Genomic DNA, 22,857 nt, shown 5'->3' on the forward strand with positions numbered 1-22,857 from the left:
CCGCTCTCCGCAGCGTCTCTGTGTTTCTGCGTCTCTGTGCACAGACCTCTCTCTCTCCCCCTCCTCCTCCTCCTCCTCCTCCTCCTCCTCCTCTCTCACATCTCACCTCTCTTTAAAATGTTTAAAAAATAGCCCAGCCGGTGAGGCTCAGTGGGAAGTTGCCCTGGCTTCCCCTGGAGTGGCGCCTCCGCCATTGGCCGTCCTCATCTTCCTCCCTCCCGCTGCCTGCGTCCGGCAGGCGAGGCTCCTGGGCCGTAACCCTGTGGCCTTTCCCGAGGACCCGCCTTGCGAGTCCTGCCCCTTCTCCGTCGCTCTGCTGCCTCCCTGTCCACCGGCCTCATCGCCGCTGTCTCCTTCCTCCTGTTTGCTGGGGGTTTGGTTCGCTCTCGCCTCATTTCCGGGTTTGATGATTGTTGATCGGACCGTCCCTTCTTTTCCCGCGTGAACAGTCGGCGTCATGGGGCTGCCTCTCAGCTGCAGCCGGGCGCCACGCATTTGGGTGTTTCCTGCAGTTCTGTGTGGTCTTTGCTTTTGTCTGTCTGTCTGCTTTTTATTTCTTTCGAGGCTCCTCTCGAGCCTCCCGTTGTCTAGAAGTGTGCCTTTCGTTTCCGGACGCCGGGCATTTTCCTGCTGCCTTCCTGCTGTCGGTTCCTAGTGTGAGTCCAATGCGCAGAGCACACAGTCCATGACTTCGACTGAGCTTACGTTCCTCAGGCTTGTCTCTGGCGCGGCTACGGCTTATCTGGGTGGCTGTCCCTGGGCACCTGGGGGGTGGGGGTGGGTAGGGGGGAGAACATTCCGCTTTTGTTGGGCGGAATGCTGTGTGTGCCGGTCAGACCCTGTGGTCGGTCTTGTGGTTCGGTCCTTCTATGTCCTAACAGATTTTCTGCCAAAATAGATTTTAAGTGCTAACTTCCAAGTTGTATCTTTTTAAAATTTTATCTTTTATTTTCAATCTTTTAAGTTGCATCTCTCCCACAGGGTGGTTTTCCCCTTGTACCCACCCAGTTCACCAAACTCTGTCATTCGTTCTAAGGGGTCCTCCCTGGCATTTGCTGCCCGAGAGCAGGGGGCGCAGGTGTGGGCCACGGGGGCGGGGGGGCGGCCCGAGTCCTCCCCACGAGAGTGCACGGCCGGCGCCTCCCTCCCAGGTGAACACCAGCTTCGACGACTGGAAGACCACCAAGTGGAAGAACATCAACGTGGAGCAGATGGACATCGACTGCAAGAAGTTCGCCAAGGACGTGCGGTCCCTGGACAAGGAGATGAAGACCTGGGACGCCTTCGTGGGGCTGGACAACACCGTGAAGAACATGATCACCTCCCTGCGCGCCGTGAGCGACCTGCAGAACCCCGCCATCCGCGACCGCCACTGGCAGCAGCTCATGCAGGCCACCCAGGTACCGCGGGGGAGGGAGGGCGGGCTGCCGGGTGGGGCCGCCATTACACAGCTTTCCGGGGAGGGAGGGCGGGGCTGGGAGAAGGAGCTGCCCGCTCTCTCGGGGCCTGGGATGGGCACGGACCTGCCTCTCTGGGAGGGACAGAGGGGTCCTCGCTGGAGCACAGGCGTCCTTGAGTGGAACCTGCCTGTTTTCCCGGCCCCAGGTGAAGTTTGAGATGTCGGAGGACACTGTGCTGGCGGACCTGCTCCAGCTGAACCTGCACAAGTTCGAGGATGAGGTCCGGAACATCGTGGACAAGGCAGTGAAGGAGTCCGGGATGGAGAAGGTAGCCCTGTGGATGGGAAAGGTGGATTGTCCGGGGAGGAGAAGGTAGCCCTGTGGATGGAAAAGGTGGATTGTCTGGGAGGAGAAGGTAGCCCTGTGGATGGGAAAGGTGGATTGTCCAGGATGAAGAAGGTAGCCCTGTGGATGGGAAAGGTGGATTGTCCAGGGAGGAGAAGGTAGCCCTGTGGACGGGAAAGGTGGATTTTCTGGGATGGAGAAGGTAGCCCTGTGGATGGAAAAGGTGGATTGTCTGGGAGGAGAAGGTAGCCCAGTGGATGGGAAAGGTGGATTGTCCAGGATGGAGAAGGTAGCCCTGTGGACGGGAGAGGTGGATTGTCTGGGAGGAGAAGGTAGCCCTGTGGATGGGAAAGGTGGATTGTCTGGGAGGAGAAGGTAGCCGTGTGGATGGGAAAGGTGGATTGTCCGGGATGGAGAAAGGTAACCCTGTGGATGGGAAAGGTGGATTGTCTGGGAGGAGAAGGTAGGCCTGTGGATGGGAAAGGTGGATTGTCCGGGGAGGAGAAGGTAGCCCTGTGAATGGGAAAGGTGGATTGTCGGGGAGGAGAAGGTAGCCCTGTGGATGGGAAAGGTGGATTGTCCGGGATGGAGAAGGTAGCCATGTGGATGGGAAAGGTGGATTGTCCGGGGAGGAGAAGGTAGCCCTGTGGATGGGAAAGGTGGATTGTCCGGGGAGGAGAAGGTAGCCCTGTGGATGGGAAAGGTGGATTGTCTGGGAGGAGAAGGTAGCCCTGTGGATGGGAACGGTGGATTGTCCGGGGAGGAGAAGGTAGCCCTGTGGATGGGAAAGGTGGATTGTCCGGGAGGAGAAGGTAGCCCTGTGGATGGGAAAGGTGGATTGTCTGGGAGGAGAAGGTAGCCCTGTGGATGGGAAAGGTGGATTGTCCGGGGAGGAGAAGGTAGCCCGGTGGATTGTCTGGGAGGAGAAGGTAGCCCTGTGGAGGGAAAGGTGGATTGTCTGGGAGGAGAAGGTAGCCCTGTGGATGGGAAAGGTGGATTGTCTGGGAGGAGAAGGTAGCCGTGTGGATGGGAAAGGTGGATTGTCTGGGAGGAGAAGGTAGCGCTGTGGATGGGAAAGGTGGATTGTCTGGGAGGAGAAGGTAGCCCTGTGGATGGGAAAGGTGGATTGTCTGGGAGGAGAAGGTAGCCCTGTGGATGGGAAAGGTGGATTGTCTGGAGGAGAAGGTAGCCCTGTGGATGGGAAAGGTGGATTGTCCGGGGAGGAGAAGGTAGCCCTGTGGATGGGAAAGGTGGATTGTCTGGGAGGAGAAGGTAGCCCTGTGGATGGGAAAGGTAGGATTGTCCGGGGAGGAGAAGGTAGCCGTGTGGATGGGAAAGGTTGGATTGTCCTGGGAGGAGAAGGTAGCCGTGTGGATGGGAAAGGTGGATTGTCCGGGGAGGAGAAGGTAGCCCTGTGGATGGGAAAGGTGGATTGTCCTTGGAGGAGAAGGTAGCCCTGTGGATGGGAAAGGTGGATTGTCTGGGAGGAGAAGGTAGCCCTGTGGATGGAACGGTGGATTGTCCGGGGAGGAGAAGGTAGCCCTGTGGATGGGAAAGGTGGATTGTCTGGGAGGAGAAGGTAGCCCTGTGGATGGAAAGGTGGATTGTCCGGGGAGAGAAGGTAGCCTGTGGATGGGAAAGGTGGATTGTCTGGGAAGAGAAGGTAGCCGTGAGGATGGGAAAGGTGGAATGTCTGGGAGGAGAAGGTAGCCCTGTGGATGGGAAAGGTGGATTGTCCGGGGAGGAGAAGGTAGCCCTGTGGATGGGAAAGGTGGATTGTCCGGGAGGAGAAGGTAGCCCTGTGGATGGGAAAGGTGGATTGTCCGGGGAGGAGAAGGTAGCCCTGTGGATGGGAAAGGTGGATTGTCCGGGGAGGAGAAGGTAGCCCTGTGGATGGGAAAGGTGGATTGTCTGGGAGGAGAAGGTAGCCCTGTGGATGGGAACGGTGGATTGTCCGGGGAGGAGAAGGTAGCCCTGTGGATGGGAAAGGTGGATTGTCCGGGGAGGAGAAGGTAGCCGTGTGGATGGGAAAGGTGGATTGTCCGGGGAGGAGAAGGTAGCCCTGTGGATGGGAAAGGTGGATTGTCCGGGGAGAAGAAGGTAGCCCTGTGGATGGGAAAGGTGGATTGTCTGGGAGGAGAAGGTAGCCCTGTGGATGGGAAAGGTAGATTGTCCGGGGAGGAGAAGGTAGCCGTGTGGATGGGAAAGGTGGATTGTCTGGGAGGAGAAGGTAGCCGTGTGGATGGGAAAGGTGGATTGTCCGGGGAGGAGAAGGTAGCCCTGTGGATGGGAAAGGTGGATTGTCTTGGAGGAGAAGGTAGCCCTGTGGATGGGAAAGGTGGATTGTCTGGGAGGAGAAGGTAGCCGTGTGGATGGGAAAGGTGGATTGTCCGGGGAGGAGAAGGTAGCCCTGTGGATGGGAAAGGTGGATTGTCTTGGAGGAGAAGGTAGCCCTGTGGATGGGAAAGGTGGATTGTCCGGGGAGGAGAAGGTAGCCGTGTGGATGGGAAAGGTGGATTGTCCGGGGAGGAGAAGGTAGCCCTGTGGATGGGAAAGGTGGATTGTCCGGGGAGGAGAAGGTAGCCCTGTGGATGGGAAAGGTGGATTGTCTGGGAGGAGAAGGTAGCCCTGTGGATGGGAACGGTGGATTGTCCGGGGAGGAGAAGGTAGCCCTGTGGATGGGAAAGGTGGATTGTCCGGGGAGGAGAAGGTAGCCGTGTGGATGGGAAAGGTGGATTGTCCGGGGAGGAGAAGGTAGCCCTGTGGATGGGAAAGGTGGATTGTCCGGGGAGAAGAAGGTAGCCCTGTGGATGGGAAAGGTGGATTGTCGGGGAGGAGAAGGTAGCCCTGTGGATGGGAACGGTGGATTGTCCGGGGAGGAGAAGGTAGCCCTGTGGATGGGAAAGGTGGATTGTCTGGGAGGAGAAGGTAGCCCTGTGGATGGGAAAGGTGGATTGTCCGGGGAGGAGAAGGTAGCCGTGTGGATGGGAAAGGTGGATTGTCTGGGAAGAGAAGGTAGCCGTGAGGATGGGAAAGGTGGAATGTCTGGGAGGAGAAGGTAGCCCTGTGGATGGGAAAGGTGGATTGTCTGGGAGGAGAAGGTAGCCCTGTGGATGGGAAAGGTGGATTGTCCGGGGAGGAGAAGGTAGCCCTGTGGATGGGAAAGGTGGATTGTCTGGGAGGAGAAGGTAGCCCTGTGGATGGGAAAGGTGGATTGTCCGGGGAGGAGAAGGTAGCCCTGTGGATGGGAAAGGTGGATTGTCCGGGGAGGAGAAGGTAGCCCTGTGGATGGGAACGGTGGATTGTCCGGGGAGGAGAAGGTAGCCCTGTGGATGGGAAAGGTGGATTGTCTGGGAGGAGAAGGTAGCCCTGTGGATGGGAAAGGTGGATTGTCTGGGTGGAGAAGGTAGCCCTGTGGATGGGAAAGGTGGATTGTCTGGGAGGAGAAGGTAGCCGTGTGGATGGGAAAGGTGGATTGTCTGGGAGGAGAAGGTAGCCCTGTGGATGGGAAAGGTGGATTGTCTGGGAGGAGAAGGTAGCCCTGTGGATGGGAAAGGTGGATTGTCCGGGGAGGAGAAGGTAGCCCTGTGGATGGGAAAGGTGGATTGTCCGGGGAGGAGAAGGTAGTCCTGTGGATGGGAAAGGTGGATTGTCCGGGGAGGAGAAGGTAGCCCTGTGGATGGGAAAGGTGGATTGTCTGGGAGGAGAAGATAGCCGTGTGGATGGGAAAGGTGGATTGTCTGGGAGGAGAAGGTAGCCCTGTGGATGGGAAAGGTGGATTGTCTGGGAGGAGAAGGTAGCCCTGTGGATGGGAAAGGTGGATTGTCCGGGGAGGAGAAGGTAGCCCTGTGGATGGGAAAGGTGGATTGTCCGGGGAGGAGAAGGTAGCCCTGTGGATGGGAAAGGTGGATTGTCCGGGGAGGAGAAGGTAGCCCTGTGGATGGGAAAGGTGGATTGTCCGGGGAGGAGAAGGTAGCCCTGTGGATGGGAAAGGTGGATTGTCCGGGGAGGAGAAGGTAGCCCTGTGGATGGGAAAGGTGGATTGTCCGGGATGGAGAAGGTAGCCCTGTGGATGGGAAAGGTGGATTGTCCGGGGAGGAGAAGGTAGCCCTGTGGATGGGAAAGGTGGATTGTCTGGGAGGAGAAGGTAGCCCTGTGGATGGGAAAGGTGGATTGTCCGGGGAGGAGAAGGTAGCCCTGTGGATGGGAAAGGTGGATTGTCCGGGGAGGAGAAGGTAGCCCTGTGGATGGGAAAGGTGGATTGTCCGGGGAGGAGAAGGTAGCCCTGTGGATGGGAAAGGTGGATTGTCCGGGGAGGAGAAGGTAGCCCTGTGGATGGGAAAGGTGGATTGTCCGGGGAGGAGAAGGTAGCCCTGTGGATGGGAAAGGTGGATTGTCCGGGGAGGAGAAGGTAGCCCTGTGGATGGGAAAGGTGGATTGTCCGGGGAGGAGAAGGTAGCCCTGTGGATGGGAAAGGTGGATTGTCCGGGGAGGAGAAGGTAGCCCTGTGGATGGGAAAGGTGGATTGTCTGGGAGGAGAAGGTAGCCCTGTGGATGGGAAAGGTGGATTGTCTGGGAGGAGAAGGTAGCCCTGTGGATGGGAAAGGTGGATTGTCCGGGGAGGAGAAGGTAGCCCTGTGGATGGGAAAGGTGGATTGTCCGGGGCGGAGAAGGTAGCCCTGTGGATGGGAAAGGTGGATTGTCTGGGAGGAGAAGGTAGCCGTGTGGATGGGAAAGGTGGATTGTCTGGGAGGAGAAGGTAGCCCTGTGGATGGGAAAGGTGGATTGTCTGGGAGGAGAAGGTAGCCCTGTGGATGGGAAAGGTGGATTGTCCGGGGAGGAGAAGGTAGCCCTGTGGATGGGAAAGGTGGATTGTCCGGGGAGGAGAAGGTAGCCCTGTGGATGGGAAAGGTGGATTGTCCGGGGAGGAGAAGGTAGCCCTGTGGATGGGAAAGGTGGATTGTCCGGGGAGGAGAAGGTAGCCCTGTGGATGGGAAAGGTGGATTGTCCGGGGAGGAGAAGGTAGCCCTGTGGATGGGAAAGGTGGATTGTCCGGTATGGAGAAGGTAGCCCTGTGGATGGGAAAGGTGGATTGTCTGGGAGGAGAAGGTAGCCCTGTGGATGGGAAAGGTGGATTGTCCGGGGAGGAGAAGGTAGCCCTGTGGATGGGAAAGGTGGATTGTCCGGGGAGGAGAAGGTAGCCCTGTGGATGGGAAAGGTGGATTGTCTGGGAGGAGAAGGTAGCCGTGTGGATGGGAAAGGTGGATTGTCTGGGAGGAGAAGGTAGCCGTGTGGATGGGAAAGGTGGATTGTCGGGGAGGAGAAGGTAGCCGTGTGGATGGGAAAGGTCGATTGTCGGGGAGGAGAAGGTAGCCCTGTGGATGGGAAAGGTGGATTGTCTGGGAGGAGAAGGTAGCCGTGTGGATGGGAAAGGTGGATTGTCTGGGAGGAGAAGGTAGCCGTGTGGATGGGAAAGGTGGATTGTCTGGGAGGAGAAGGTAGCCCTGTGGATGGGAAAGGTGGATTGTCTGGGAGGAGAAGGTAGCCGTGTGCACGGACAGGGGTCTTGTCCGGGTGACGCTGAAGCAGAGGCACCACCTGCAGGCCTGTCCCCCTTCCCTGGGGCCGGCGCTCACGGAACGAAAGGGACGTCCCCCGGGCCTCGTCTTGCCCCGCCCACATGGAACCCTGTCCAATGTCCGGGCTTCATTCCCGGGAGGAACCCAGATCCTGCCCAGCTTTGCCTCCCTGCCCAGAACAGTGTGCACCCTGAGCTCTCCTCTCCCAGAGCACCCCGACTTAGTCCTGGCCCCTCCCCCTGTGCCCCGGGAGGAAGGGGGAGGGCTGGCCCTCAGCCAGTACCTGCTGGTTAATGAGCCGCCGCCACAGGGGCCCCGGAGGCTCCGTGCGGCCCAGACCTCTCCCCTCACCGGACGGCAGTGGGGGTTTGGATGTTCACATTTTGGTGTAAAAACAAGGCTTTATTCCGCTGTAACTCCTACACCACACCATTCGCCATGCGGAGTGCACAACCCCAGGACCGTTAGCGTCGGCACGGATATGGGCCGCCACCATGTATGACTGTTAGTCTATGTTAGAGCCGTTCATCTCCAGAAAGAGGCCTGTGCCCTTCGGCTCCCCCACCCGTCTTCTCTACCCACCCTGCCCCGCTCAGAGCGCCCCTGACCCACCGCCGTCTGCGTGGGTCTGTCTTCCGGCCACGTCACAGCCACGGGAGCACAGGATGCGTGGCTCTGTGTCGGGCTGCCTTCCCCGGGCATCGTGTCCTCAGGGTCCACCCGTGCTGGTGCAGGAGCAGCTGGGTGTTCCCAGGAACCGGGGTCCTCCTCCGCCCTCCCGCCAGGGCCCGCTGACCTGCTCCCCGCCGCCCGCAGGTGCTGAAGGTGCTGGACAGCACCTGGTCCACCATGGTGTTCGAGCACGAGCCGCACCCGCGGACGGGCACCATGATGCTCCGGACGGACGAGGTGCTGGTGGAGACGCTGGAGGACAACCAGGTGCAGCTGCAGACCCTGATGATGTCCAAGTACCTGTCGCACTTCCTGAACGAGGTGACGAGCTGGCAGCAGAAGCTGTCCACGGCGGACTCGGTCATCTCCATCTGGTTCGAGGTGCAGCGGACCTGGAGCCACCTGGAGAGCATCTTCGTGGGCTCAGAGGACATCCGCACCCAGCTGCCCGAGGAGTCCCACAAATTCGACGACATCGACAAGGAGTTCAAGGTGCGCCCGGCCGCCCCGCCCTGCCCGGCGCTGTCCCGCTGGGGGCCTCTGACGCTGGGGACGCGGGACTCTGACGCCGGGCGGCCCCTGCTCTTCCCAGGCCCTGATGGAGGAGGCGGTGAAGACGCCCAATGTGCTGGAAGCCACCAACAAGCCCGGTCTCTACGAGAAGCTGGAGGACATGAAGAAGAGGTGGGTCCCGGCCTGCAGGGACCAGGGCCGGCCAGGGCGGGCACAAAGAGCCTGGTCTTGGGTTCGAGCACCCTTTCCATGGGAGCTGGTGCTCCCCGGCCACGCTGTCCCCTCCAGAGGGAGCATGGACTGTGGAGATGAAGCCAGGCTCCCTCCTGCCCAGGGCGCCCATGGGGTCAGGGCGCAGGGAGTGAGCACCAGTCTCCTGCTGCCAGTCCCCTGACAGGGTGGCCTGGAGGAGACCTGCCCCTCGGCCTCCAAGCCTCCTTCCTCCCGCCCCGCCCCGCCAGGCTGGCCGTGTGCGAAAAGGCCCTGGCCGAGTACCTGGAGACGAAGAGACTGGCTTTCCCGCGGTTCTACTTCGTGTCCTCGGCTGACCTCCTGGACATTCTCTCCAACGGCAATGACCCTGTGGAGGTAGGCGGCCCGCGCTCACCCCGCATCTGGCGTGTCCCCCGTGTCCCTGCATCGCCTCCGCGAGGCCAGCCACTCCAGAAACCGCCCGGGGCCCGGCCATGGCACCAAGACCGGAGACTCGCTGTGGACCCTGCCTTTTACTTCCTGGGCCTCGATTTCCTCATCCGGAAAGTGGGTTGGATGCTGGGAGCCGAGCGAGACTCTTTTCTTTTTCTTTTTCTTTTTTTTAAATTTATTAACTGTCTCCCAGCTTTTATTTTTATTATTTTTTTTCAAATATATTTTATTGATTTTTTACAGAGAGGAAGGGAGAGGGATGGAGAGTTAGAAACATCAATGAGAGAGAAACATCGATCAGCTGCCTCCTGCACACCTCCTACTGGGGATGTGCAGGCAATCTAGGTACATGCTTTTGACCGGAATCGAGCCTGGGACCTTTCAGTCCACAGGCCGGCGCTCTATCCACTGAGCCAAACCGGTTAGGGCGAGACTCTTTTCTGAGATGCTCACTCGCTAGGTGCCCCCCCCACCCCCCACCCCTCTCCCCCAATAAAGCCCGGGTCCCGGGAGGGAAGGAAAGGCTGCCCAGGCTCTTCTGAAAGGGGTGGGGGAGCCGCTAGACGGCGGACAGCAGAGGCGGGGCCACAGTCGTTTTTATAAATGCAAGAGTAAGTCCTGTGTCCCGGGCACTCATGGGTGTAGCCCTCCTTGTGCCCACCCCTGTGTTTGATTTTAGCCGTTAAGCTGTGGGACGCACCCGGGGGGAGTCACAGGGTGGCCCCAGACGTCAGGTCTGAGCGTGTGACAGGGAAACAGTCCTTGTGGCTGGGCCAGAGCTTCTCAGGGAAGAGAAATCTCGGGACAGACCCTGCATCTGCCCCAGGCCCCTGCCCCAGGCCCTGCGTCTGCCCCAGGCCCCTGCGTCTGCCCCAGGCCCCTGCCCCAGGCCCCTGTGTCTGCCCCAGGCCCCTGCGTCTGCCCCAGGCCCCTGCCCCAGGCCTGCCTGGAGCAGCTCTGCTGTTCCCTGTTGCTGAATGAGCAAGTTGAGTGAACATTGGCCAGGGAAGGGGGAGTATACCCCCTGGAAAGAAAGGACCGTGGGCTGCGTGACCCCTCGGAGCCCGTCGGCCGCACCATCCCCATGTCCCCCCACCCCACCCCCGCCCAGGTGAGCCGCCACCTGGCCAAGCTCTTCGACAGCCTGTGCAAACTGAAGTTCCGGCTGGACGAGAGCCAGAAGCCGCTCAAGGTCGGGCTGGGCATGTACAGCAAGGAGGACGAGTACATGGACTTCGACCAGGAGTGCGACCTCTCGGGGCAGGTGGGTGCGGGCGCAGGTCCCGGGGCGCGGATGGGGACACCCCCCAGGGTGATGGCGTGTGAGAGCCGAGTGCCCTCCCCCGGGGTGACTCCTCCCCCCTTGTTTATAGAGTGAGTGCTGGAAGGACCGATTGCTAGAATCCCTGGCACAGCCTTACCCACAGAGGGAGGGTGCGTCCTGGAAGGAAAGCAGAGAGCAGGAGGGGAGGGGTGCATGGGTGCCGGTGAATTGCTCTGTGGCTCTGGGGGGTCCCCACACCGGACCCGAGTCCTCACCCTGTTCAGGAAGAACCATTGGCCTCTTCGCTTTGCCAGATCCCGGAGGCCCCCTTCCCTGGGTACCCTGGGCCCCTCTCCCAGCTAACGGTCCTGGCTGCCCCTCCCCCACATCCAATTGCCCAAGTATTGATCAAGCAACCGAACCAATTTTGACATTAGCCGAAGGAAAATATAATCCGGAGGTGAGTCAGCTGGGGGGTAGGGGGAATCTCACGAGAGACACCCCGAGATTCGGCCGCGTGGACTCAGGGCGCCGACTGCCAGGGCGGGCGGGGCGGGGCCAGACCCATCTGTCACACTTTGTCCAGACTCCGTCCGGCCTGGGGCTCCTCAGTCGTGACCAGGAGCCACAGCACGGCCGCCCAAGCCGGATTCGCAGTTAAAGAGCCCCACCCACCCACCCTGTTGGCTCCTCCCCCGGGGCCATCCGTTGTGGGTTTGTATTTAAGATACAAACAAGGCTTGTGGGCAAGTTTGTCCTGGGAGAGGCTCCTGGACCCCCTGATGGTTCATGAGGAGCAGGTGGGGCTCCGTTGGTCAGAGCCCTTGGGGCAGGGGTGGGGGCCCAGGGGGGGGGTGGTTGGGGGGGCACAGATGCAGCCTCTCTGAGTGTCAGCAACGCCTTGGGGCTCAGACTAGCCTGGCTCCTCTGCCAGATTCTCCCCTGGTCTCCCTCCCTCCTCTGCCTGGAAACTGCCCGCACGTGGTCCCCGGCACCCCCACCCCCGGCTTCCCCACCCCGTGTTGCCAGGTGGCCACTCACCTCCACCTACACCCTGGGAGGAAGGTGATGACCACTATTAACTTTATTTGTTTGTTTTTTTAATCCTCACGAGAATATTTTTCCATTGATTATTAGAGAGAGTGGAGAGCGGGAAAGACAGAGAGAAACACTGATGTGAGAGAGAGACATCGATAGGTTGGCTCCTCCTCCTGGGAGGAGCCTGCCACTGACCGGAATCGAACCCAGGACCCTTTGGCAGACGCTCTATCCACTGAGCCACGCGGGCTAGGCCCCATATTAAATTTTTCAAATGACAAAGCAAGTCGTTGGCGTTAGGCGCGAGCGCACAGCCGCTCGGGTCAGCGTGGCTCCTCCTCGTCCCTCCGTCCGCAGGTGGAGGTGTGGCTGAACCGCGTGCTGGACCGCATGTGCGCGACGCTCCGACACGAGATCCCGGAGGCCGTGGTGACCTACGAGGAGAAGCCCCGGGAGCAGTGGATCTTCGACTACCCGGCCCAGGTGAGCGGCGGGGCCGCGGGTCTGCCCTTGGAGGGCGGGGGAGGGGGGGGGTCTCCCCGCTGCGCTGTGCGCGCGGGAGGAGGAGCGCGGCTCACCCGGCGCCGTGCGCCCTCCGCCTGCAGGTGGCGCTCACGTGCACCCAGATCTGGTGGACCACGGAGGTGGGCATGGCGTTCGCGCGGCTGGAGGAAGGGTACGAGAACGCCATCAAGGACTACAACAAGAAGCAGGTGCGTGGGCCATCCGCACAGCAGGAAGCAGGCGTGTGGCCGCCCGGGGCACAGGGCCCTGCGTCCCTGCGGGGAGAGGCCCACAGTTGGCAGCCCCCGCGCTCTGCCCGAGTAACCGCTTTACCAAGACCGGGCTTTAAATTCTTGCCTGGAAATGGACAAATGCTACCGCCAGCCATTTTTTAAAAAGATTCCTGATTAGGAATTTAGAAACCAAAGGTGGTCTTTAAGTGGAAGAAGGGCCCTGGCCAGTTTTGCTCAATGGATAGAGCGTTGGCCTGCGGAACCAAGGGTCCCGGTCAAGGGCCCATGTCCGGGTTGTGGGCTCCAGTAGGGGGCATGCAGGAGGCAGCCGGTCAATGATTCTCTCTCATCACTGATGTTTCTCTCTTTCCCTCTCCGTTCCTCTCTGAAATCAATAAAATATATTTTAAAAATGTTTTAAACTACCACTCTTTTTTTAAAAATATATTTTATTGAATTTTTTACAGAGAGGAAGGGAGAGGGATAGAGAGTTAGAAACATCAATGAGAGAGAAACATCGATCAGCTGCCTCCTGCACACTCCCCACTGGGGATGTGCCCACAACCAAGGCACATGCCCTTGACCGGAATCGAACCTGGGACCCTTGAGTCCACAGGCTGACGCTCTATCCACTGAGCCAAACCGGCCAGGGCTAAACTACCACTCTTAAAAAAAAATGGGAGAAGGAAAAGCTACGATACCCAGATATAACCACTGTCACCATATTATTACCCAGTTGTTGTTCTAATACTATTTAGTATCATACATTAGGTGTATATAATGTAATATTGCTATTGTAATCTTTTGGGGTTCATATATGTAAAGGCATATGTGGAAATAGACATCCAACGGCTTATTTTTATGGGGAATTGGGTTTCCGATGCTTTAAGATCCACTGTTTTCACTCCCTACCCGCTCTGTCCCTGGCACCAGCTTTCCTTCTACTCTGTCACTGTTGTGGCCCCGTGGCACCCCCTCCCACCCGGGGCCACACCACAGCTTCCCCACCCCCAGCCGGGGGCTGTCGGGAACAGTCTTCTGCGTTCCGTTATAGTGAACAGCACTGTGGTCTTCCCTACCTGGAGAGAGCCCCAGGGTCCCCGCAGCCGGGACCCCCCGAGGGTGGTGGGCACCGGGCCCACCGAAGGCCATTGCTCCTGCAGATCAGTCAGCTGAACGTGCTCATCACCCTGCTCATCGGGAACCTGAACGCGGGCGACAGGATGAAGATCATGACCATCTGCACCATCGACGTGCACGCGCGCGACGTGGTGGCCAAGATGATCACGGCCAAGGCACGGCTGCGAGGAGGCGGCCCTGTTCCTGGGGCTCCCTCCCCTTGTCCCTGCCGGAGACGCACCCTGCGCTGGAGGGGGGGGCGGGGAGGGAGGGGCGGGCGCAGGCCCTGGGCGCGGGGAGGCGCCCTGACCGCCCTGACCGCTGGCCCGCGTGGCCCTGCAGGTGGAGAGCTCCCAGGCCTTCACCTGGCAGTCGCAGCTGCGCCACCGCTGGGACGAGGAGAAGAGGCACTGCTTCGCCAACATCTGCGATGCCCAGATCCAGTACTCATACGAGTACCTGGGCAACACGCCCCGGCTGGTCATCACCCCGCTCACCGACCGGTGAGGGGCGCCCGTGGGGCCGCCGCCCTGGCCCTGGCGGCTGGGGGGGCGAGGGGGGAGAAAACACGGGCCCCCTGCGGGCTCTTCCCATTCTCTGGCTCAGACGTCCTGCGGGGGCTGGAAGGGCCAGGCGTCGGGTCCAGGGGGCTGTGGTGGGAGCTGTCCGCCCGGGGCCCAGCCCAGGGCGCTGGTTTCGCTGCCCGGGCTCCGACTCTGGCTGTGGGGCCTGAGGGTGGCTCAACCTCTGAGGGCCGGCAACATGGGGAGGGTATTGTGTGACCCCGCATGAGTGCGTTGGGGACCGAGCAGGGGTTCAGAGTGAACCTCAGGGGACACGGGATGCCTGGGACCTGGCACCGAGCTTGCTCCCCGGCCGCGTCTCAAGCCCTTCCCTGCCTGCGGGGCCGAGCGGGTGTGGCCGAGCCGCGGGGAAGGAAAGGGGCCCTGGCCTCGGAGCTCACCCGGCGGGTCCCTCAGGTGCTACATCACCCTGACCCAGTCCCTCCACCTGATCATGGGAGGCGCCCCCGCGGGCCCGGCCGGGACGGGCAAGACAGAGACCACGAAGGACCTGGGCCGGGCCCTGGGCACCATGGTGTACGTCTTCAACTGCTCCGAGCAGATGGACTACAAGGTCTCCCCTCCCTTCCCGGACTGCAGCCGCAGGGGCAGGGGCAGGGGCCCCCGGGGCAGGGCCAGCTGAGGGCCAGCTCACGGGCCTCCTCCTCTCTCCCCCAATCTCGCCTCTCAGTCCTGCGGCAACATCTACAAGGGCCTGGCCCAGACCGGGGCCTGGGGCTGCTTCGACGAGTTTAACCGCATCTCCGTGGAGGTCCTGTCAGTGATCGCTGTGCAGGTAGGGCCCGCGCAGTCGCTGGGTTGGGCACAGGGACTTGTTGCTTTGTCGGCTCGGGGCAAGTCAGCTTTCCCGTGGGGTCCGTTTGTGCAGCCCGACCAGGGGGCACAGAGATAAGCGAGACCCCAGCCCTGACCTCCAGGGGCCACACTCTGGTTGGGCGGACAGAAGTGAAAACAGTAAGAATCCGCTGTGGAGGCTTGGATGGGATTGGATAGGGATGAGGGGACCCGGACAGAGGGCCTGTTGTAGGTGTCAGTGGAGCTGGGTGTTGAAGGATGCATAGGAGTTTGTTAGTGAGACAAGAGTGTCAGGGGAGAAGGGGAAGACAAGGGAGAAAAGGGGAGGAGGGGGTGTGCTCCTGTGTTTGGGGAACCCTCGGGCCAGAGCACGGGGGGGGGGGGGGGGGGGAGGGTGCGGGGGCGGGGACCAGGTGGAGCAGGGCTTGCCAGTGATTTAAACTCTCTGTGCCTCCACCTTCTAATCTGTAAAATGGGTTCAGTGACACAGGTTTGCTGGCAAGGTTAGGGGTGAATGCGGGGAGCCGACACCCTCCACTCAGGTTTCCCTCCTCTGCACGGATTGTCCCGGGGCCGGAGGCCAGTAAGACAGAGAAGGCGAGCTGGCCGGTTCCCCCGGACCCTCGGGCAGTGCTGGCCATTGCCTTGGGGACCCCTAACCCCAGTGCAGTAGCAGAGTTACCGCCCCCTCCCCTCCCCCCCGTTAGTGCACAGACCCCAGGAGCCTTGAGTAGAGCCTGGCTTGGGCACTAAATGTTTATTGCCTGGAATGAAGGAGCGAGGAAGGGAAGGGAAGGGGAGGGGAGGGGAGGGGAGGGAAGGGAAGGGAAGGGAAGGGAAGGGAAGGAGAGGCTTCTGCAAGGTGGGGCAGCGAGGAGTTCCCCCAAGGAGAGAGTCCTGGGGAGACCGGCAGGAGGCCTGTGACAGTGTTAACTGTGAACGTGGGGCGCCCTCGCGTGGCAGCTGGGAGGGCTGCAGCCTCCTCGGGGCACTGGTGGTCCCTGGAGTTCAGGAGCACCTGGTCCCTGCCGGCAGGAGCAGCGGGGGCGGGGCAGCGCGCGGCGATGCGGGACACGCCACACGTACAGCACCTGGGGCCTCCTGGGGCCTCGTGTGACGCACTGGCTGTCCACTGGGTCCCTCCACAGGGACAGCGTCACAGACAGGGTCGCTCAGGTCAAGGAGAGGCTGGGGCGGGGGGGAGGGTGTGGCTGCAGAGGTGCCGGGGGGTGGGGGGTCTCCCAGTGACAGACACGCCCATGTCCTGCCTGTCCACGTCCGTGCCCGTGGCGTCTGCACCCCGGCCGTGCCAGAGGTTACCGTGGGCCCGTGGTGTGGAGCGTGTGGGGGCTCCCCAGCATTTGGTCTTACTGCGTGTGAATCTATGCCGGTCTCAAGATTTAAAGTTCAATTTAAACACATGAAGCCGCGGGTCCCCGCGCCCACCGTCTGCGCCCACTGCCCAGGTCAAGTGCGTCCAGGATGCCATTCGGGCCAAGAAGAAGACCTTCAACTTCCTGGGGGAGATCATTGGCCTCATCCCCACCGTGGGCATCTTCATCACCATGAACCCCGGGTACGCGGGGCGCACGGAGCTGCCCGAGAACTTGAAGGCCTTGTTCAGGTACGTGGGGGAGGGGGAGGTGGGCAGGGGAGGAGCAGAGGTGGGCGGAGCCGGGAGAGGGAAGACCTGGTGCAGAAGGGGGTCCCGGGGCAGAGGGGACCCAGCCGGCCAGGGCCCCGTAAAGAGCAGATGCCCACCTCCTGTGCTGTCTTCCCAGAGCAGGGTCCCTCCTGGAGACCGTGGCAGGCGGGGTGCAGGGTGACCCCCAGAGAAGGGTGGAGGGCGCAGGCGCAGGGCCTGAGGGTGGGGGAGAGACAGGAAGGTGGGGAGAGCGGAGGGGAGGGGGCTGGGAGCCCAGTCCAGCCCTGGCATCTAGACCAGCAATGCTGCGTGTCCCCCCTCCCCTCAGGGCAGGTGAGTGCACCCCTGGTGGGAGGGGCCTGGCTGACCCGCTGACCCCTCTCAGGCCCTGCGCGATGGTGGTGCCCGACTTCGAGCTGATCTGCGAGATCATGCTGGTGGCCGAGGGCTTCCTGGACGCCCGCCTGCTGGCCAGGAAGTTCATCACGCTCTACACGCTGTGCAAGGAGCTGCTCTCCAAGCAGGTGCGCGGGCAGCCCGCCCGGCCACGGAGAGCCCCGCCCGCCCTCCTGGACCCCAGGACCCCCTCGGGCCAGGGCACCGCCGCCCCCGGGGCGCTCACACGGCACCCGCCCCGCAGGATCACTACGACTGGGGCCTGCGGGCCATCAAGTCGGTGCTGGTGGTGGCCGGCTCCCTCAAGCGGGGCGACCCCAGCCGCGCGGAGGACCAGGTGCTCATGCGGGCACTGAGGGACTTCAACATCCCCAAGATCGTGACGGACGACCTGCCTGTGTTCATGGGGCTCATTGGGGACCTCTTCCCGGCCCTGGAGGTGCCTCGGAAGCGGGACCTGAACTTCGAGAAGGTGGGTCCTGCCCGCCCAGGGCGTTTCCTTCCCGGGGGCAGGCGCAGGCGGCGTGGGAGTCGGGGGCCTCGTCATCCAGTCCGCGATGGTCACACGCGGCTGCCGCTCAGCCCCGGCCAGTCCTCGCTCAGTGCTGGGGTCTCAGGGGAGCTGAGGGCATCGGGCAAACCGTGCAGGTCTCACAGCCTCGGGGCGGGGACATGGAGACACATCACCTGGAGGGTCACTGCTCCCCTGTGGTATCGCCCCGGGCAGGAGGCTCCCCGGCCCAGAACACAGCCTGGTCCTGTGCCCATGCCCAGCACCCGCCCCGTGCCCAGCGCCCGCCCCGTGCCCAGCGCCCGCCCCGTGCCCAGCGCCCGTTCCGTGCCCAGCATCCGCCCCGTGCCCAGCGCCCGCCCCGTGCCCAGCGCCCGTTCCGTGCCCAGCGCCCGTTCCGTGCCCAGCATCCGCCCCGTGCCCAGCACCCGCCCCGTGCCCAGCGCCCGTTCCGTGCCCAGCATCCGCCCCGTGCCCAGCGCCCGCCCCGTGCCCAGCGCCCGCCCCGTGCCCAGCACCCACACCCAGCCCCCCCAGATCATCAAGCAGAGCATCGTGGAGCTGAAGCTGCAGGCGGAGGACAGCTTCGTGCTGAAGGTGGTGCAGCTGGAGGAGCTGCTGCAAGTGCGCCACTCGGTGTTCGTCATCGGGAACGCGGGCAGCGGCAAGTCCCAGGCAGGTGCCGCCCCACAGCCTGCCCGCCGGGGACCCCGCCCCCGTGTGCTGGTCCCACGGGGCCCTTCTCCCAGCTTCACGGGGGGCAGCCCCCACCTGCCGCCTGCTGCCTGCCCGGGGTGGAAGCGAGGGGGCCGTGACCAGCCTCCGAGGCCGCCGGAGGCTCTCGAGCAGCCAGACGCCGCGGGGCTGCCACGCGCTCAGCGGCATCGTCTCCAAGCGCGGGCGGCCTGGGACGCTCACCGCCATCTATTTGCAAAAAGGCCGAAGCTGCCTGACCCCAATTTGCCAAAAAGGACATGAACTCACCAACAGGGCGCCCCCCACACTGCGCCCTGAGCGACTGGGAAGGCGTGTCCCTGAGCGCGCGCTGCACTTCCATGATGGGGCTCCCCACCAGCTGTCACCTGTGTGCACGCCGGGGCGCCCGTGCCCATGCAGTGTCCTTAGCCTTGGCCTCTGGGCCGAGGACTCGGGTTGCTTCTGTCCCGTACCCCCACCCTCCCCAGCCCGTGAGCGTGGGTTACATTGTCATCGGGAGGCTAACGGCTCTCCCCAGGCTCAGCGTGGAGGCCAGGCCGCGCCGCCCCCGGCTCCCATCTGGGGGACACAAACCCACCTGTGGCACCAAAGCAAAGCCAACCCGGGGCGGGGGTCAGGGCTCTGGGTTCCCTGTGGGCATCGCCCATGGCCCCGCATCAGTGACCGCCATGACCCCGCCTCCGCCAGGTGCTCAAGTCCCTCAACAAGACCTACCAGAACCTGAAGAGGAAGCCGGTGGCCGTGGACCTGGACCCCAAGGCCGTCACCTGCGACGAGCTCTTCGGCATCATCAACCCGGCAACCAGGGAGTGGAAAGACGGTAACGGAGCAGTGGCCAGCGGCGTGGGGGCGGGGTCATGGGGGCGGGGTCACGGGGCATGGGGGCGGGGTCACCAGGGGGTGTCGCTCCAAGCAAGACTTGCCCCTGCCTGGCCAGCCCAGGGTAAGGCGGGTCTGGGGCGCCCCTACACATGGTGCAAAACGATGGTCCCTATGAGAGCAGTGAGCACCTGGGGGGTGGGGAAGAGGGTGGGGGGACAGGCATGGCCCAGGCGGAGGGAGGGGCCTAAAGTCCTGGGTGAGATGGTCCCACACTGCCTGTCAGCTCCCACCAGCCCTGCTCACAGCCCTGTTCACACCAGCCCTGCTCACAGCCCTGCTCACACCAGCCCTGCTCACAGCCCTGCTCACACCAGCCCTCCTCACAGCCCTGTTCACACCAGCCCTGCTCACAGCCCTGTTCACACCAGCCCTGCTCACAGCCCTGTTCACACCAGCCCTCCTCACAGCCCTGCTCACACCAGCCCTCCTCACAGCCCTGCTCACACCAGCCCTGCTCACAGCCCTGTTCACACCAGCCCTGCTCACAGCCCTGCTCACACCAGCCCTCCTCACAGCCCTGCTCACACCAGCCCTCCTCACAGCCCTGTTCACACCAGCCCTGCTCACAGCCCTGTTCACACCAGCCCTGCTCACAGCCCTGTTCACACCAGCTCTGCTCACACCAGCCCTGCTCACAGCCCTGCTCACACCAGCCCTGCTCACAGCCCTGCTCTCTCACAGGCCTCTTCTCGACCATCATGCGGGACCTGGCCAACATCACCCACGAAGGCCCCAAGTGGATCGTCCTGGACGGGGACATCGACCCCATGTGGATCGAGTCTCTCAACACGGTCATGGACGACAACAAGGTGCGAGGGGCTCCTGGACTTCGAGATCCCCCAGGACCCCTGTCACCATCCACCCCGCACAGCAGACGGGAGGCAGGGGGTGGGGCTCCGCATGGACAGTTATGAACAGGGAAAGTCCGTGTCACAAGGTGTGCTCCTCGCGTGACCCCGTTCCACGCATGACCCCGCTCCATGCGTGTCCCGTCTTAGACATTTTTGGCAGCAGCCTGGGTGGAGGATGCAGACATGAAAAGCATTCTTGTCCAGTTACACATGGCATAAGGTGGAAAAAAATAGCTAATACCTTGGAAGAATGATCTAGAAGCATCTTAAAAGATGATTCTCAATCAAGCATGGGAGGGAATGCAGGATTCCCGGGCCAGGGGAGGGGTCGATGCCCACGTCGTGTGAGAGTGAAATCCTAACCCTTGTCCCAGGGCGGGAGCGGGCAGAGGCGGGACCGGGGTCAGGGACACAGAGACGCCAGTTTGTGGGGAGCCAGTCAGCAGTGGGGCCCGGGTGCAGGGTCCCGGCTCCCTTCCCCTCGTTCTGAGATGTGTCCACGTGGGGCACCCTCGGCGATGGCGCCTTGGCTGCTGGGAGCCACCGTGGGGCCCTCCCTCGCTAGGTCCTCACCCTGGCCAGCAACGAGCGGATCCCCCTGAACCGCACCATGAGGCTGCTGTTCGAGATCAGCCACCTGCGGACCGCCACGCCGGCCACCGTCTCCAGAGCCGGCATTCTCTACATCAACCCTGCCGACCTGGGCTGGAACCCGTGAGTTGGGGTGTCTCTGCCCCGCTCCAAACTGGCAGAGAGATGAGGCTGGGGACGTGTCCGTCACACACATGACGAGGCTGGGGCGTGTCAGTTACACGTGATGAGGCTGGGGGCGTGTCAGTTACACGCATGATGAGGCTGGGGCTTGTCAGTTATACACGTGATGAGGCTGGGGCATGTCAGTTATACACGTGATGAGGCTGGGGCCTGTCAGTTATACACGTGATGAGTCTGGGGCCTGTCAGTTATACACGTGATGAGGCTGGGGCCTGTCAGTTTCACGCACGTGATGAGGCTGGGATGTGTCAGAGTTTCACACGCATGTGATGAGCCTGGGGGCGTGTCAGTTACGCACGTGACGAGGCTGGGGCGTGTCAGATGTCAGTGTCCTGTGCTGCAGAAAAGGCCCACAGATGGAGGCCTCATGTAGAGGAAGTCTATTGGCTCAATTCGCCAGGGCCTGCTTCAGGCACGGCTGGATCCAGGAGTCCCGATGCGATGCGCTGGGTGGGCCCAGCACAGCGGCCAGGCCTCAGCCACGCCTCCCACCCTCCGCAGCGTGGTGAGCAGCTGGATCGAGAGGCGCAAGGTGCAGTCGGAGAAGGCCAACCTGATGATCCTCTTCGACAAGTACCTGCCCATGTGCCTGGACAAGCTGCGCTTTGGCTTCAAGAGGATCACGCCGGTGCCCGAGATCACGGTGATCCAGACCATCCTGTACCTGCTCGAGTGCTTGCTCACCGAGCGCAACACGCCGCCCGACTCGCCCAAGGAGCTGTACGAGCTCTACTTCGTGTTCGCCTGCTTCTGGGCCTTCGGGGGCGCCATGTTCCAGGACCAGGTGGGCGCCGCCGGCGTGGAGGCCGCCGCGCAGCCCCGGCCCCCGCGCCCGGCTCACCCTCTGTCCTCCCGCAGCTGGTGGATTATCGCGTTGAGTTCAGCAAGTGGTGGATCAACGAGTTCAAAACGATCAAGTTCCCCTCGCAGGGCACCGTCTTTGACTACTATCTGGACCCCGATACCAAGAAGTTCCTGCCCTGGATGGAAAAGGTGCCCTCCTTCGAGCTGGACCCCGATGTCCCGCTGCAGGTAGCCGCCCGGGGCCCAGCCACGCGCCTGGACCGGGCGTCCCAGGGCGAACGGAGACTCGTGTGTCCAGGGCCACGGCTCCTCCCTCCTCCCTCCTCCCCCCTCCCCAGGCCTCCCTGGTGCACACGACCGAGACCATCCGCATCCGCTACTTCATGGACCTGCTCATGGAGAAGTCGTGGCCCGTGATGCTGGTGGGGAACGCGGGCTCGGGCAAGTCCGTGCTGCTGGGCGACAAGCTGGAGAGCCTGAGCACAGACGACTACCTGGTGCAGGCCGTGCCCTTCAACTTCTACACCACCTCCGCCATGCTGCAGGGTGAGCGGGGCAGGGGAGCAGGGCAGGGAGAGTGGGGCAGGGAGAGCAGGGGGAGGCCTAGGGGGCAGGGGGAGCAGGGCAGGGAGAGCGGGGGAGGCCTAGGGGGCAGGGGGAGCACGGACAGGGGAAGCAGGGGGAGGCCTAGGGGGCAGGGGGAGCAGGGACAGGGGAAGCAGGGGCAGGGGGAGCAGGGCAGGGTGAGGCTGGGGACAGGGTGAGGTTAAGAAGTGGGGGAGCAGAGGTCGGTCCTCATAACCCAGCCTGGACACACACAGCCACATGGCTGTCCGTCCCCCCATTCCTTGTCCAGTTGCTTCTTCATTCCCCACCCCCACCCGCTGGCCCCCACCCCAGAGTAGGGACAGGGTGGTCACCAGGCCCCCGTTCCCCATGCTCACGGCGGATCCCACAGGGGCCCCTGTCACCACCGAGCTGTAGGGGCCACAAGGTTGAGGGGCTCAAGGTTCCCGCAGCCCTTGCCCCCCACCCATGACGCCCACCACCCCCTCCTTTACCCGGGGGGTGGAGGCCCCTCTAGGCCACATCCTGGGCCGCCTGGTGGCAGCGCTCCCTCCCCAGGCGTTCTGGAGAAGCCGCTGGAGAAGAAGTCGGGCAGGAACTACGGGCCGCCCGGCACCAAGAAGCTCATCTACTTCATCGACGACATGAACATGCCCGAGGTGGACAAGTACGGCACGGTGGCCCCGCACACCCTCATCCGCCAGCACATGGACCACGGGCACTGGTGAGGCGGCCGCACACGGCGCGGGGAGGGCCTGGCGATGGGGATGAAGTGAAATTGATCATTTCACAGCCACATGCTCGGTGGGGTGGGGGTGGGTGGGGGCTGGGGCAGGACCCCAACGCGGGTGCCCGCGCAGGTACGACAGGCAGAAGCTGACGCTGAAGGACATCCACAACTGCCAGTACGTGGCCTGCATGAACCCCACCTCCGGCTCCTTCACCATCGACCCCCGACTCCAGGTAGGTGCCCCGACTCATTGAGCAGCCGCCCGGGCCCTAGGGCCACATGGGCAGAT

At 62.4% G+C, this 22,857-nt stretch overlaps 1 protein-coding gene across 1 annotated transcript in view; it reads left to right on the forward strand.

Moving 5' to 3' along the window:
• Window positions 1–22,857, forward strand: part of DNAH17 (dynein axonemal heavy chain 17) — a 69,319-nt gene that overhangs the window by 17,888 nt on the left and 28,574 nt on the right. Inside the window, exons 25-48 of the mRNA XM_036338995.1 lie at window positions 1,152–1,400; window positions 1,606–1,728; window positions 8,141–8,488; window positions 8,589–8,680; window positions 8,971–9,097; window positions 10,266–10,418; window positions 11,814–11,939; window positions 12,062–12,169; window positions 13,357–13,488; window positions 13,655–13,815; window positions 14,293–14,449; window positions 14,567–14,671; window positions 16,158–16,315; window positions 16,722–16,860; window positions 16,977–17,204; window positions 17,781–17,918; window positions 18,648–18,780; window positions 19,524–19,651; window positions 20,259–20,407; window positions 20,969–21,251; window positions 21,326–21,499; window positions 21,610–21,817; window positions 22,397–22,562; window positions 22,699–22,801. Of these exons, the coding sequence (XP_036194888.1) occupies window positions 1,152–1,400; window positions 1,606–1,728; window positions 8,141–8,488; window positions 8,589–8,680; window positions 8,971–9,097; window positions 10,266–10,418; window positions 11,814–11,939; window positions 12,062–12,169; window positions 13,357–13,488; window positions 13,655–13,815; window positions 14,293–14,449; window positions 14,567–14,671; window positions 16,158–16,315; window positions 16,722–16,860; window positions 16,977–17,204; window positions 17,781–17,918; window positions 18,648–18,780; window positions 19,524–19,651; window positions 20,259–20,407; window positions 20,969–21,251; window positions 21,326–21,499; window positions 21,610–21,817; window positions 22,397–22,562; window positions 22,699–22,801 (3,888 nt within the window). The remainder of the gene's footprint in view (window positions 1–1,151; window positions 1,401–1,605; window positions 1,729–8,140; window positions 8,489–8,588; window positions 8,681–8,970; window positions 9,098–10,265; window positions 10,419–11,813; window positions 11,940–12,061; window positions 12,170–13,356; window positions 13,489–13,654; window positions 13,816–14,292; window positions 14,450–14,566; window positions 14,672–16,157; window positions 16,316–16,721; window positions 16,861–16,976; window positions 17,205–17,780; window positions 17,919–18,647; window positions 18,781–19,523; window positions 19,652–20,258; window positions 20,408–20,968; window positions 21,252–21,325; window positions 21,500–21,609; window positions 21,818–22,396; window positions 22,563–22,698; window positions 22,802–22,857) is intronic.

The sequence above is a fragment of the Myotis myotis genome, unplaced genomic scaffold (assembly GCF_014108235.1).
Source record: "Myotis myotis isolate mMyoMyo1 unplaced genomic scaffold, mMyoMyo1.p scaffold_m19_p_17, whole genome shotgun sequence".
In the NCBI taxonomy this organism is placed as follows: domain Eukaryota; kingdom Metazoa; phylum Chordata; class Mammalia; order Chiroptera; family Vespertilionidae; genus Myotis; species Myotis myotis.